The sequence below is a fragment of the Myotis daubentonii genome, chromosome 3, assembly GCF_963259705.1.
Source record: "Myotis daubentonii chromosome 3, mMyoDau2.1, whole genome shotgun sequence".
Taxonomy (NCBI): Eukaryota; Metazoa; Chordata; class Mammalia; order Chiroptera; family Vespertilionidae; genus Myotis; species Myotis daubentonii.
Genome location: NC_081842.1, coordinates 79,379,493 through 79,394,765, shown reverse-complemented (window position 1 = coordinate 79,394,765; position 15,273 = coordinate 79,379,493). Strand labels below are relative to the sequence as shown.

At 39.8% G+C, this 15,273-nt stretch overlaps 1 protein-coding gene across 1 annotated transcript in view; it reads left to right on the top strand.

Annotated features, from left to right (window-relative positions):
* DCBLD2 (discoidin, CUB and LCCL domain containing 2) overlaps positions 1-15,273 on the top strand; it is a 95,246-nt gene that overhangs the window by 16,752 nt on the left and 63,221 nt on the right. Inside the window, exon 2 of the mRNA XM_059687950.1 lies at positions 4,815-5,042. Coding sequence (XP_059543933.1) covers positions 4,815-5,042 — 228 coding nt within the window. The remainder of the gene's footprint in view (positions 1-4,814; positions 5,043-15,273) is intronic.

Below are 15,273 nucleotides of genomic sequence, written 5' to 3'. Positions count from 1 at the left end.
ACCCACTGGGAAAGTATAAACCTTTCCTAGTTTACAGTGACTCTAATGAAAGTTTCATTGCTCTACAGTTTTCACATATGTGCAAGCTTTCTGCATTTGTATTTGCTATTGTTAAAGTATTTTTAGAAGGTACACCATGTTCATATTAATATAATTCAAAAAATAAGAATTTACATTATTTATTAGTAGTAATGTGACTAATATATGGGGGTGGTTGGAGGGTCGCATGAAATCAGCATCATAAGCACATGTTTATCAAAAAATCCCAGTTGATTCCAAGTTTAGAGCAGCCTAAAATAAGCCATGTGTTCTTTGTTGTATTAATTCATTGTCATTTAAATGTGTTTAATGTTCCTTTTGGTTTCTCTGGGGATAAGAAGCGAAAGAAAAAAAAATTCAGTTATTTTCCTGGAACAATATCAAAATTTGTATTTGGCTTAACACATATGACCTTACACTCTTCAGAGGAAGTGAACACATGTTCTGTGAGTAATCCCCTGGTTAAATCTGCAGCCAAGCAAAGGAGCAGTAAGATCAAATTCCAATGTTTTTTCTCCACTAAAGTAAAATTCAGAAATTACATTATCAGGCTTCTACCTTTATGGTCAGTTACAGTTTTCTAGAGAAGGAGAAGTTGACAGGTGATGGTGTTGGTGGGGGTGGTGATGGAGAAAGAATTGGTGATATTGGAATTGTTGATGAGAGTGTATGGCTTGTTTCTATGATATCCATTTGGAAAGCTATGCTTCCAGTAGTAGTTATGCTCATTTCTGCCTTGTGAAATGAGTAAGAGTAGGTAATACAGCCTGGCCACAGATCATTATTCTTCCCAGTATACAAAGCTAAGCAGAAAATTTAGGAACTATTTATTACTCATGACCTTATTAGCAACAGAAAAAATCATTTGAGGGTTGTAGACTAATAAAAAGGATTTTTTTTCCTTTAACTTAAAAACAAAGCATTCCATTTATTTGTTTGAAAAATTGGGAAGTGTAAACATAAAACTCTTTAGTATAACTGCTGACCTCTGAGGAGAAACTATTTCCTGGGTTGTACCCATAGCATATAGAACAGCATAACCCTTGGGCCAAATGAAAACCAGCCAAGAACTAACCCGGATCTTCTAATCTTTGCTCTAAGTCCCGTTTCTCAACCTAGGCACTGTTGACATTTAGGATGGTCCAGTCTTTATTCTAGGGGCCTGTCCTGTGCATTGTAAGATGTTTTAGCAGCATCCGTGGCCTCTACCCACTAGATGCCAGTAGCACCCCATCCTCTGGTTGTGACAACCAAAAATGTCTTCAGACATTGCCAAATGAGAGGTACAATCACTCCTGTGGCAGCCTCTCCCCACCCCAGTTAAGAACCATTGCTCTAAGTATAGGGTGCGGCAAACATACTAATACAAGAATAAACTATTGTTTCTCTTACAACTGTAAACCTACTTTTGCCCCACGCTGTACATTGGTGATTTGTTGATAAAGAATATTTCCATATTTTGGTTTTACTTTATAATATTTTAAGTATTTTGGTATAGAAAAGGCTTTACTTTTAAGAGCTGTTAAAATAACCTGGGAGCACTTTTTCTAATTTGGGGGTAAAAGTGAGGTCAAGATCTTTCTTTGATTGTAGAGTTGAACACTATGACCTTTGGATGCCTAGTGCAGTGTGTTGTTTTTTTCAGACTGCATTAGGTTGGGACTCTTTAGTGAGTCAAGGCCCTGTACATGCTAGTCAAAATGTAAAATAACAGAGAAAAGCATTTGCAAACTGGTCTAATGAGTATAAGCCCAGCATTCCCTCTCTAACTAGAATATTCTAAACATATACCTCAGCAGTAGGTGTTCATCCTGGCCAGCTAAGCTATTTATCTAGTCAGGTTAAACTTATCAAGTAGTCTTTGAAATATGCAGCATTCACATTTGTTCACTGCAGTAGACTTAAGACTTTTAACTTTGGTTTCTGGTGCATATCATCTTGTTTGCAAGAGGAGGAAGCTCTGAACTCCATCACATATTTTAAAACATTCTTGGCACATTACTTGTGGACTGTTGGTGCCCTCCCCCTACACAAGATACTGAAAAAGGACAGCTCCATTTAATTGTTCTCTTCATCAGTGTGCACACTAAAGTCCTGTTTTTCATCAAGTAGTATTTATTGTGTTAATTTAAGTAGAAAGTGTATGCTTTATGGAGGAAAGGACAAGAAATGTTTTGTGTATTATTGAGACTCAAACAGAAATATGAGCATAAGACAAAAATTACTACTAACACTCTGCTTATACTTTCTGTAAAATCCATTTTAAAATCACAACCTTAAGTAACAGCCTATGGGGAATACATTAAATGCAGCAACCTGCCATTACTAAGTCAAGAATTCAGCTGTTAATAGGAAATTCTTGGCTTTCTGAAATCCATCAACACTTCCAGCCACGGAAAAAGCTGCCTTAGTTTCTGTTTCCTAAAAGAAATACATTTATATTTTGACTTACTTCATTTATTCAGTGGCTACATTTTAAAGATCAAAACATTTCCAGAAAGCATGTATTTATCTTTTCAGTGATAAGAGAACATTTCAGACTAGTTTCATGTTAGAAACTCTATCTTAGGGTAGTTGTTTGTTTTTTTCTCTAAGGAAAAATGTTAATGATTGTTCAAAAGTTACTTACATTATAATTCATTTCTTTTCACAGTGAGGGTTTTATATTCCTATGTTTCCAATTTAGATGATCTCCAACAGAGATATTCAAGGTATTTTCATGATAGTTTCAGGAAAAATTTGTGTGTGTGTGTGTGTGTGTTTTCTCTGATTTGTATCACATTCTAAGTTTTATATTTGCAAAATATCTGGGTGTATCACACAAAAATTCACATGTTTATTTTATGGTGCCTTTATGCATTATTATATTATTGAGTTGGTATGCCTAGTTCTTGTGTATAGGATGAAAGGAGGTGTAGAAGATAGGTAAAGTTTCACACTGATTAAAGCTAAGCTTTATAGGAGAGAGATTTACGTAGGAAGCCAGATTGTAAATACTGACTAACCTTTAAAAGTAGCTTAAGTAACAGTACTCATATGGATTTGAGAATAAAAATTCTTTATCAACAAAGGATTTGAAGCATAGTCATCAGAATCTAGGTCCAGAGCTGTTGTTTCTTCATTAAAGGTAGTTTTGAGACAAGATTTAAATTATTTCATCTATAATAATAAAAGTGTAATATGCTAATTAGACCAGACATCCTTTCGGATAACCTTCTGGATGAAGCCGGGGCTGTGAGGGAAGCCCAGGTTCTGGGTGCCAGAGGGAAGCCAGTGCCTGCAGCTGGGGGAAGGAAGGGCTACTCCTGCACGAATTTTGTGCATTAGGCCTCTAGTAGGTTAATAAACATTAATAAACATTTACTTTGCAACTACTACTTGCTAGATACTATGTTAAGTTCTTATTCATAGGCCGTTAAAGCTTTCATCTGTTCTACTAAATGATACCAGTTCTACATTGTTCTTCAAAATAATATTTCAAGATAATGATAAGAAAACAAAACATTCTATGACAGCCATCTCTATCCATATTAAGATTAAAACCCAGCAGTGTCACTTTCAATATTGTTTTTTTGTGCAAGCACCGAACTATTCCAAACAATGATTATCAATAGCTCTTTTGAACGGGAAAATACTATCATTTTAAAAAGATGTATTAATCTTCCTATTAAAAAGAATGTATTTGAATCCTGTCATTAAGGAATGCTAAACTGTAGAATCGGAGCAGCAGCTGAAACCCTTCTCATCAATAATGCATGTCTCCTGCCCAGTAAAATAACACATTTCATAAGAAAGGAACGGATGTACATATTTTATTTTTACAAACTGTGTTAAGTTACCTGAATTTTCATATCCAATTTCTGAAGAAATTTCTAGAACAAATAATGCTACTACCAAGATATTAAGGTCATTTCCCCTAATCTTTAAATAAACATTTTCTCATCATTTTGTAGGGAAACAATGAGGCTTTTGCAGAGGGATTACTAAACAGTCGAATTTCAGTAGAATATAAAATTAAACTTCAATAAATATTGCTTTAATGCCTTCAAGAAGGCATGCCGTGCAGTCAGTCATATAGTCAGTGATTGCATTATCTTTAGTATATAGTAAGTACTTTCAGAAATCATTCACCTCACAGATTTTAGAAGAGGTTTGTGATATTTGTAAATGAATTGGTGAAACTAGTCACATACTTTCATTTTTATAGTTTTCATTTACTTTAAATAATTACTATGGTCCTAGCTGGTTTGGCTCAGTGGATAGAGCGTTGGCCTGCGGTCTGAAGGGTCCCGGGTTCGATTTTGGCCAAGGGTACATGCCTGGGTCGTGAGCTCCATCCCCAATGGGGGGCATGCAGGAGGCAGCCGATCAATGATTCTCTCTCATCATTGATGTTTCTATCTCTCCTCCCTTCCTCTCTGAAATCAATAAAGAAATATATTAAAAAATAATTACTATGAATTGATATTCTTCAAGTTTGGATTTATGACATGTATATATATTTTTTGCCAAATTATGTTTACTTCTAATTCAGATTGGAAGGTCCTTTGAACTCAAAAATTATAAAGTTAATTATTGATTATTTTTACCTAACCTTGCTCTCTTGGCTCCTGTATATAGATATCCTAAGAACTATGTCATCTTTTTTATCTTGTGTAAAGAAAGTATTGGTAGTATAAAATATATAATAGAATACAGTTTTTAAAATCCTGTGTATTTACAGTTTAAGTTAAAGATGTAAGAATAATTTATTGTTCTTTTAACTCTTTTTAAAGGTGATGGATGTGGACACACTGTACTAGGCCCTGAAAGTGGAACCCTTATGTCTATAAACTACCCACAGACCTATCCCAACAGCACCGTTTGTGAATGGGAGATTCGTGTAAAGATGGGAGAAAGATTGCGCATCAAATTTGGTGACTTTGACATTGAAGATTCTGATTCTTGTCATTTAAATTACTTGAGAATTTATAATGGAATTGGACTTAGCAGAACTGAAATAGGTAGGAAATTTTCTTATAAATGTACATGTAATACATTATTGCCTGAGTTTTACAACTAAAGCAATTTTTGATACTTATGATTGAATAATTACTATATGGATAATAATGTGGGAAATTATTGAAAGCCTGTGTGAATCTCAAATTTGAATCTTTTGGGAAGAGACAGTATTTATCTGTTTGTTTATTTACCTTTGTAACAAGCCTGTGCTCGTACCCTTGCAACAAAATGCCACTGTAATATTTCTAAGGAGAAAGTTATCTAATTTTTTTTCTTTGATCATTTTATTTGCAATTAAAGAATACAAATATAATTTATGCTTAGGAGGCCAGTATATCATGGTCATTAAGAACAAGGGCTTTTGATCCAAACTTCTTGATATTTAATCCTAACTCTGCTGTTAGCTTGCTCTGTGACCCTGGGCAAGTTACCTGACCTCTCTGTTTCCTCACTTATAAAATAGCAAATGAACTCATTATTTAAAGTACTTAGAACAGTGTATAAAATACAACACATGCTTAGTAAATATTGCTGTTATTGTTAACCTTAGCTAAGAGCAGTGGTTCTCAATTATGGCTACATGTTAGAGTCACCTGGAAAGACTTTTGAATAATACTGTTTAAATAATACCTGGTCCTCACCTTACCAGTGGTTCTCAACCTTCCTAATGCCGAGACCCTTTAATACAGTTTTTCATGTTGTGGTGACCCCCAATTTCATTGTTACAAATTGAACATAATTAAAGCATAGTGATTAATCACAAAAACAATATGTAATTACATATGTGTTTTCCGATGGTCTTAGGCGACCCCTGTGAAAGGGTCGTTCGACCCCAAAGGGGTCGCGACCCACAGGTTGAGAACCGCTCCCTTAAACCCATTGAATCAGAATTGATTGGGTGGGAGCCATGCCTCAGTAGTTTAGAGTTCCAAGGATAATGCACTTTGTAGTCTAGTTAGGAACCTTTGGCTTAGAGAGCAGCACCTTGCTCTTAAGCAAGAAAGGTGGAAATTTTTATAAGGTGTTTGGTAAACTAACATCATAAAATAAAGAATTCTTGGGTTTTCTGAATTTATTTGGAAACATTTATTGGTACAAGTGTGTAAAATATCTTTTAGAACCGTAATTGGAACCCAGTATCTTGTTCTTTGAACATCTTATTTGTCTTCTGGCTTCCTCTCCATCTATAGTCAGATCCTTCTCTACTTTTTTGCCTCTTATCTACCAAAGGACCAATTCCTTCCCTGCTTCTCTGACCATTAATTGATAGCTTCTGTTACCCCTGTTAACTCTGGATTAACCTGGTAGCTTGGTCACCACATGCACATTGTCGTGAATATGTGGTATCGGATAAGCTTTTAGGAACGAAAATACCCAGTGATTTAGAAACACTATTACTGTAACTCTAATAGAGAACAAGTGGATATCAAATGCCTCCTGAGGTGATGCAGTACAGAGTAAACAGTACCACCTGAGCAGTCTTGCAACAACAATGAAGAAAGGTGAACCACAGTGTAATCAAGCCCAAGGCCGTTCAAGGGAAGAAAGGAGCTAGAGAAACACATGCTGTCAACCCTAAAGTCTGTGTAGGCATACCTTGTTTTACTGCACTTCACATAGGTGGCATTTTGTTACAAATTGAAAGCAAGAACCTCCACCAGCAAAAAGATTGTGACTGACTTTATTGCGCTTCCTGCTTTGTTGCAGTGGACTGCAACTAAACCCGCAGTGTCTTTGAGGTCTCACCTTATAGAAATGCCATTTATAAAAAGAAAGAGGAGGAAGTGGAAGGAACTGTCATATACAGGGTGGGCTAAAGTAAGTTTACAGTTGTTTGTATGGAAAATAAGGTAATAATAATTAATAAATAATAATACAAGAATAAAATCTTGTACTCACAACTATAAACCTACTTTTGTCCCATCCTTTATTGAGCTACATCTCCAAAAGTGATGTGTATATCTTGTTTGTATCTTGATTTAAGCTAACCAATTACAAAAAGATATTTTTAAGGTAATTAGAGATATTTTAAGAAGAATTGGGCATTCAATAATAGTCAAGAATGATTGTTTTTTTGGCATGATAATGTTATTATTTAAAGATCTAATTTGTTAGAGATATTCTGAAGTCAAATGAAATGTCTTAAATTTGTTTTTAAATATTTCAGGGAGAAAAAAAAGGTAGGTGACACAACAATGACATATAGGTGAAGCTGAGCCATGGGCACACCAGAGTTGTTACACTCTCCTCTCTCTACTTTTATATATATATACTAGAGGCCCAGTGCATGAAAATTTGTGCATCGGGGATGGGGCGTTCCTCAACCCGGCCAGCCCTCTCTCAGAGTCGGGAGCCCTCAGGGGATGTCCTACTGATGGCTTAGGCCCTCTCCCTGCAGGGTGTGGCCCTAAGCCGCAGTCTGGCCTCCCTCTGCGGAAGGCAACCAGGCAGATCAGGTGAAGGTGTCCCCCACATCACCCTGCCACTGCTGCTGCCAGTGCCACAGCTGTCTGCCCTCGGCTCTCACAGCCACCGCAGCTGCCTGCCCTCAGCCCTTGCAGCTGCCACAACTTTGTCTGGAAGGACATTTGGCTGTCTGGTCTAATTAGCATATTATGCTTTTATTATTATAGAAGACTAGAGGCCCAGTGCATGAAATTCGTGCACTTGGGCGGGTCCCTCAGCCTGGCCTGCGCCCTCTTGCAGTCTGGGAGCCCTCGGGGGGTGTCCAACTGATGGCTAAGGCCCGCTCCCCGTCAGTTGGACATCCTTAGCGCTGCTGCAGAGGCGGGAGAGGCTCCTGCCACCGCCGCTTCACTCGCCAGTTGTGAGCCCAGCTTTTGGTTGAGCGGCGCTCCCCCTGGGGGAGTGCACTGACCACCAGCGGACAGCTCCTGCATTGAGCGTCTCCCCTGCTGGTCAGTGCACGTCATAGCGACTGGTTGTTCCACTGGTTGGTTGATTTGCTTATTAGCCTTTTATTATATAGGATTTTAAAAGTTTCCATAATGAAAAGGTTTTTCTTTAAATAAAAGGATTGTATGCTGGGACAATAACTACTATTATTGTTAGAGAGGTTGAGTGATGTGAGAAACATTTTGAGCACAGGTTTTAAATCGCTTACTGGGTTCTCATCGCTGCCATAGGACTTACTTGCTGAAAGTCAACCCTGCCCAGACTTCAGAGTCATCCTCTGTACTCTTGGAAGATTAAATGCAATAATACTTTGCAATGCTTGGGATGTAGTAGGTGTATAATAGCTCTCAGCTTTCCCTTGCTTCCATTGTTTTTGTTTTTCCTTATTCTCTCTTCCCCTGGAGGAATAAAAAGCTACAGAAAGGTAAAAGGGTGGATGTAGTAGATGTACAGTAAACCTCAGCTCTCCCTTATTTCCATTGTTTTTGTTTTTCCTTATTCTCTCTTTAACTGGATGAATTAAAAGCTGCAGAAAGGTGAAGGGTACTGAGTCATGATGGTTCCTGTTGGGTTTTAGTTTGCTCCCTCCCCATAACATCGCCTCCTATCACATACCTCTGGTCCTCCATTTGGATAGCACTCTTTGTTTAGTGGGAGAAAGGTAACTACTGTGACATTGCAGAGAAATAGAGATCATTTAAGAGTAGTTGTTCGATGTTCAGATTAATGTTGATATGCGGAGAATTACAGGATAGAAACAAATACATTGTTAGCATCAAGATTCCCGTGTTAATGGTAGTGAATCTTCTTTTTCCTGTTTCATCTCTTCTCAGTGCCCTTTTCAGAAAGAGGCAGGCCCAAGTATCTCGTGGTTCCCATTTTTTGGTGACTTTGATATAAAGCTTAAGTTTGTGGGTTTTGTCTATAACTTTTAATTTTAGGAATATTTGCCACTGAGAGATGGTATTATGGAATAATGAAGAAAATGAAAAGGAGAATGGTTTCTTAAGGAATTATTTCTTCAGTCGTAACTAAATTCATTGGATTGTGTTTTAACTGACAAGGCACTTTCAGTTATTTGGCAGTTGGACAGTCATTGTCTGTTTCCTTAGAAATGTGTAATATTCTTTAAATGAATGTATTTTGATTTTATGTAACTATATTCTAAACTGATAAACTTTACAGAAATCTTTGTGAAATTAACTCATTGTATTGGTACTCATTTCACTGACAGGATGTGCTTAATGATAGAGTGCAGATTGGCTCTGTAGATCTGAATTCTGTTCCTTTTTTAAGGCAAATTGAATTGAAATGAGAACATCCCATTGTGCCTTGAATATTAAATTTCTTTTTTGATTACTCTTTAATCCTTTGTGTCTGAAACATAATAGTTGCTCTATAAAGATGGATGTAAAGTAAAAAATCCATTTGCTATCAATATCAACCTTTTCTATTCATATACAAATATTTATCTCCAAACTATTTTATAATATATATCTTTTCTCTCAATATTTAGATATTTTTTCACGTTGATCTATAGACATCTGCTAGTATCATTTCCCCATGGAAATTAATTATTGCCAATTAATCCAAAAATGAAATTTAGACACAAATGTTATTAAAAAGAAAAGTCTTTGCTTATTTGTAATCTTTTCTTATTCTATATATTTTCTGTATTTTGCTTAAAGTTTTCTATTTAAATGGAGGGAGGAGGGCAATTGTAGGTGGATCTCTAAAAGAGAAGCCAAATATTTTAAAGCCTTATAGCATTAAAGGAAAATGCATTCTGTAGAAGAAATGTAAAAGTGTGTGTGTATATGTATTCAAAGTTATATTTAAAGATATACATTCTGTCTTATACCTTTAGCCAAGGTGCCTTTTAAAATTATGTCTCTTAAATCCTCATGATATTTATAATGAGAAAGATTGAGGCCCTTTGGGCTTCACTTCATAAATGATTACGTGTCTCTAGCATTTTCAGTTTTTCTTTCTGGATTGTTTGTCTCCTCTCTCTATAATGTGCTTAGGTCTTCCTATTTTAAGAGGAAAAAGATAAATTTTCTTTCTCTTTGCCACCAAACCTCTCGAAAAAAGCTGTATTGATGATAATATTACATATTTAACAATGATAATGAAAGCTAACATTTTTCTGTATTCTTGTTTGGTAGAAGCCTTAGCTGGTAATGCAAATAACTGCCATGTATGCAATGCTTGCTATGTCAGGTGCTATTCAAATCACTTTTATCAATGAACATACTTAGTCTTCACAAGAACCCTTGAGATAGATACTGTTATCAATTCTCTCTCCCCTCCTCCCCATTTACTGATAGGAAAATTGAGGCACAGAGAGGTTAAATAACTTGTTCAAGGTCACACAGCCAGTAAATTGCTAAGCAGGAGTCAAACCTTCACAGGCTCCAAAATTGGTGTCTCTTGGTGCAAGTTTTTGACATGCTTGATTTTATGGAATCCTATTAGAATTCTATATATTATTCCCATAAAACAGAAGATGAGAGAAAATAAGTAACTTGTCCAAAGTCACGTAGCAGAGTTCGGACTTGAACTGAAGTCTGGCTGATAGTAAAGTCCATAATCTCAACCACTAGGCCTTTTAGAGTAATAGATGCCAGCTATTATTTTTTAATGTTTTACTGTATGACTGTCGAAACTAGCAACTTTAAAATTTAATTTGATTTTTACTTGATCTTTAGAAAGAGATGAAGGGGCCGAGAGAGAGAAACAAACATCAATGTGAGTGGGAAACATTAATCGGCTGCCTCCCACTGGCCCCTACCAGGATGGAGCCCAGGCATATGCCCTGACCAGGTATCAAATCCATAGCCTTTTGTTACATAGGAGGTCGTCCAGCCAACTGTGCCATACCAACCAGGGTGCAGCTTTTTTCTTTTATTTGTTTATTTTGCAAAATTTCAGAGCTATAGAAGAGTTGCAAGAATTGGGTAATTTATATATCCTTTCACCCATAGTTTCCAATTGTTAACATTTTTACCATATTTTTGAAACACGCCCCACCCCCAATTTTTATTACTCCCCTCAATTTTTTTGCTAAACTGTTTGAGAATAAGTTTCAAACATAATGTTCCTAACACCCCCTCCCCTGTATACTAAAGTTTTATTCCCTAGAAATTTACGACATTCTTTTTTTATTTTTATTGTTGAGAGTATTACAGATGCCCCTCAGAGCAGTTATCAAAATAGAATAATTTAACTTTGATATTATACTAACCTACAGACCTTATTAAAATTTCTCTAGTTAAATAATGCCCTTTATTGCAAAATTAATTCTAAGGTTGTGTATACATTCATTTGTCACATCTTCTTAGTCTCCATTATTTTAGAGATTAAAGATGAGGGCAGTTTCTGTTTCTCCTTCTATTTCATGATGTTGACATTGTTTAAGTTTATAGTTATTTTGTAAATTCCTAACTTGGTTTGTCTGATGTTTCCTCATGATTTGATTCAGACTTTTGACAGGAAAGCCCTAGAGCAGTGATGGCGAACCTAAGATACGCGTGTCAGAGGTGACACGCGAACTCATTTTTTTGGTTGGTTTTTCTTTGTTAAATGGCATTTAAATATATAAAATAAATATCAAAAATATAAATCTTTGTTTTACTATGGTTGCAAATATCAAAAAATTTCTATATGTGACACGGCACCAGAGTTAAGTTAGGGTTTTTCAAAATGCTGACACGCCGAGCTCAAAAGGTTCGCCATCACTGCCCTAGAGTGATGTTCTCAGAGCATTGTGTCAGGAGGCACACAATGTCAGGTTGTCCCATTTACTGGTGACATTAACTTGGATCTTTTGGCTAAGTTGGTATCCCCCAGATTTCTACACTGTAGCTATGTTATTGTTTATCAGTTCTCATCTTGTGGGAAGACTCTTTGAAATGATGTAAATACCCTATTTACTCATCAAGCTTGTATCCATTAGTTTTGGCATCCACTAATAATTCTTGTCTGAATCAGCTGTTGTTGTTATGACAGTTGTCATCAAGTGGTGATTTTCTGATTTCATCATTCCCTCTATGTCAGTGGTGGGGATTTGTGTGTGTGTGTGTGTGTGTGTGTGTGTGTGTGTGTGTGTGTGTCTTTACTGAAAGGGTGAGCTTTTTCTTCTTTTGTGTCAGTGTGGACTCGTGGATTCTCACATTAGTCCATGGTTTATAATCCTTTACTTATTATTTTGATGCTCAGATTGTTTCAAATTTCTAGTTGGAGCCTCTCTAAGCTAGCTCCTGTGTTCTTTTGTGATGTCCTCATCATTCTTTGAGTACTCCCTTCTGGTCTGTCATAGGATATTCTATAGTTATCTTGTACTGGCCCTGACTCAGCCCTAAAACCAGCCATTTCTTCAAGGAACCCTGGTTCTTTTTTGTAGAAAATAGTATTAGAAATCACTATCTGATCTCCAAGTTTAGACCAGTGAGCTGCCATGCCCTTTCAGCAGATAGATTTAATAAATAGATGTATGTATTTACAAACTTACAAACTTAACATACGTACATTACTCATAGTATATCTATTTTTAATTATATTTATTTAAAAGCATTCATTCATACTGATACCTTTAATCCTAATCCTATATCACAGGGTTTATTCTGTCCCTTCCCTTTTCATAGTGGAAACCACTCTGACAATGAGATATCTAGCTCCTGTTATCTATAGTACTAGAGGCCTGGTGCACAAATTCATGCACCAGTGGAGTCCCTTCGCCTGGCCTGTGGGATCCGGCTAAAACTGACTCTCTGACATCCCCTGAGAGTTCCAGGATTGCGAGAGGGCGCAGGCCAGGCTGAGGTACCCCACTGGTGCATGATTGGGGCTGGGGAGGGATGCAGGAGGGCTCCAGGGTGTTTCAGGCCCCTCTCGCTCAGTCCCGATCGGCCAGACCCCAGCAGCAAGCTAATGTACCTGATGGAGCGTCTGCCCCCTGGTGGTCAGTGCACATCATAGCAACTGGTCAAAACTCTGCCCCCTGGTGGTCAGTGCACATCATAGCGAGTGGTTGAGCAGCCTTAACATATCATTAGCATATTACACTTTGATTGGTTGAACGGATGACTGGACACTTAGCATATTAGGCTTTTATTATATAGGACTAGAGGCCCGGTGCATGAAATTCGGGCACTGGGGGTGGGTGTCACTCAGTTTGGCCTGTGCCTTCTCACAGTCTGGGAGCCCTGGGGGGATGTCCAACTGACGGCCTAGTGGGCCTAAGCCGTCAGTCAGACATCCTTAGCATTGCCACGGAGGCAGGAGAGGCTCCCACCACTGCTGCTGTGCTTGCCAGCTATGAGCCTGGCTTCTGGCTGAGCGGCTCTCCCCCTGTGGGAGCACACTGACCAGCAGAGGGCAGCTCTTGTGTTGAGTGTCTGCCCCCGGTGGTCAGTGCACAGCATAGTGACCGGTCATCCAACCATTCGGTCATTTACATATTAGCCTGTCATTATATAGGATACACTGTAGATGAGGCCCCTTTGAACCATAAGAAATGCAAAAAATTCACTGTTAACTCATTCTGGAATTGTCCCCACTTAAAATCAAATTGCCCCCCCCCCCCCCCCCCCCCGTGGGGCATGTGCTGCACCTTGGGAACCACTGGGCTTGACACTTTTCCTCTCTGAGCTTCATTTCTGCATACGCATATACCATGGGAATTGTAATCTCCGCCTACCTCACTGGGTTGTCATGCGGAGGTTCTGAGCTAATAAACCTGGAAATGTTTCATCAAGTAAGTGGTGTCTAAACGGGAAGGGATTGTTATTTTTAAGCCCACGGGTACCCTCGCAGGTAGCAGGTGCTGCTTAGGGGAGGAGGGCATGATTGTTTCCTGGACTGTAGCTATGGGAGCTTTGCAGAGGGTTCCACAGGCCTCGGAGGGGCGGGCTCTGGCCAGCAGCCCTGTGGCGGTGGTCGTCCCTGGAGGCGCTGGCTTGGGGTAGGGGGGAGTGCTAGGGGGGGCGCTAGGGGGGTGGCAAGGCTGAAGGGGGGGTAACTGTCAAACCTCCCCACTTGGCACCATTCTTTAAATTGTACATGGCCTTTTCGCAGCTGTATGTGCTCAGGGCGGGACTCCAATCTCCTGGAGCAGGGCAGGGGCCGGGCCACAGTGGGGCCAGGCGGGCTAGGAGGGCGGGTTTAGCCGTACCCCCAGCAAGGTTCAGTGCACTTCTGCTGCGAAGACGGCGCCACTGCTGTCGGGGAGAGGGTGTTGGGGGGATGAGTCTGACCCCGAGGGGCCGCTCAGGCCTGCCTCCACCCGGGTCTGGAGTTGTAGGGAGGAGAGGCGTGCCTGGCCCCAGCGGAGGGGGCCCAGCAGCGGCAGGCAACGGGCTTCGGGTGCCTCGGGGCGCTGACGGGTTGTCACAGGCGTGCTATTGTTGTGGGCGCCCCTGGCGGGGGTCACAGGGAAGAGATTGGGAGTCGGAGATACGGGCTGCAGCTACCCCCAAGGCTGGGTCTTCTCCTGTCTGGTCAGCCTCCCCGTCCCCCTGGGGGTGCAGGGGCTGGGGTAGGGTGTCCGTGCAGGGGGATTGGAAGAGCTCCCCGTGGCCGCTTCCTCTTCCTTCTTTGCAGTCTGGGCTCCTGTCAGGCACTCTCCTCAGACCCCCGGGAACTTGGCTCCGGCCGCCCTGCCCCTCCATGGCTCCCTGCAGCCCCTGCCCCACTCGGCTCTCCCCGCCGCCTGCCTGTCAGGAGGCTGCCAGGATGCCCTGCTGCTGGGCCACTGGGGAGTATGCACTAAGCCTTAGCTAAGCCCCCGGCCCGCCGCGCACTGGCGGGCCCCCCTCTGCTCTTCACTCGCCACGCCGGCCTTCGCTCGCCGCTCCTGCCCGGGGCCAGCCGGCTTCGCTCCATCACTTGGCGCCTACGTATGCACATTAACTGCCATCTTTCTTGGCAGTTAATTTGCATATTGCCCTGATTAGCCAATGGGAAGTGTAGCAAAGGTACGGTCCATTACCATTTTTTATTAGGTCTTTTATTAGATAGGATAGGTGCTTTTACTTGTTTGGTGCTCTAATACTCAGAAAGTAGTTTCAGGATTGCTAATCCATGCCTCTAAAAGAAACCTGCTACCTAGAATTCATATTTGTTTAGTCTTAACCTGAGGACATGTAGTCTAAATACTATGTTCAGATTGCCAGGGCTAGTTTTCCCCCACCACCTCCTACCCTCCAATGTGTTATGTTATCCATTTCTAATAAGGTTTGGTTCATTTACTTCTGTTCATATTCCATTTTAGTTTTTTTCTCTGTTCTTTGTTTTCTTTTTTCTTTGTTGAGTTTC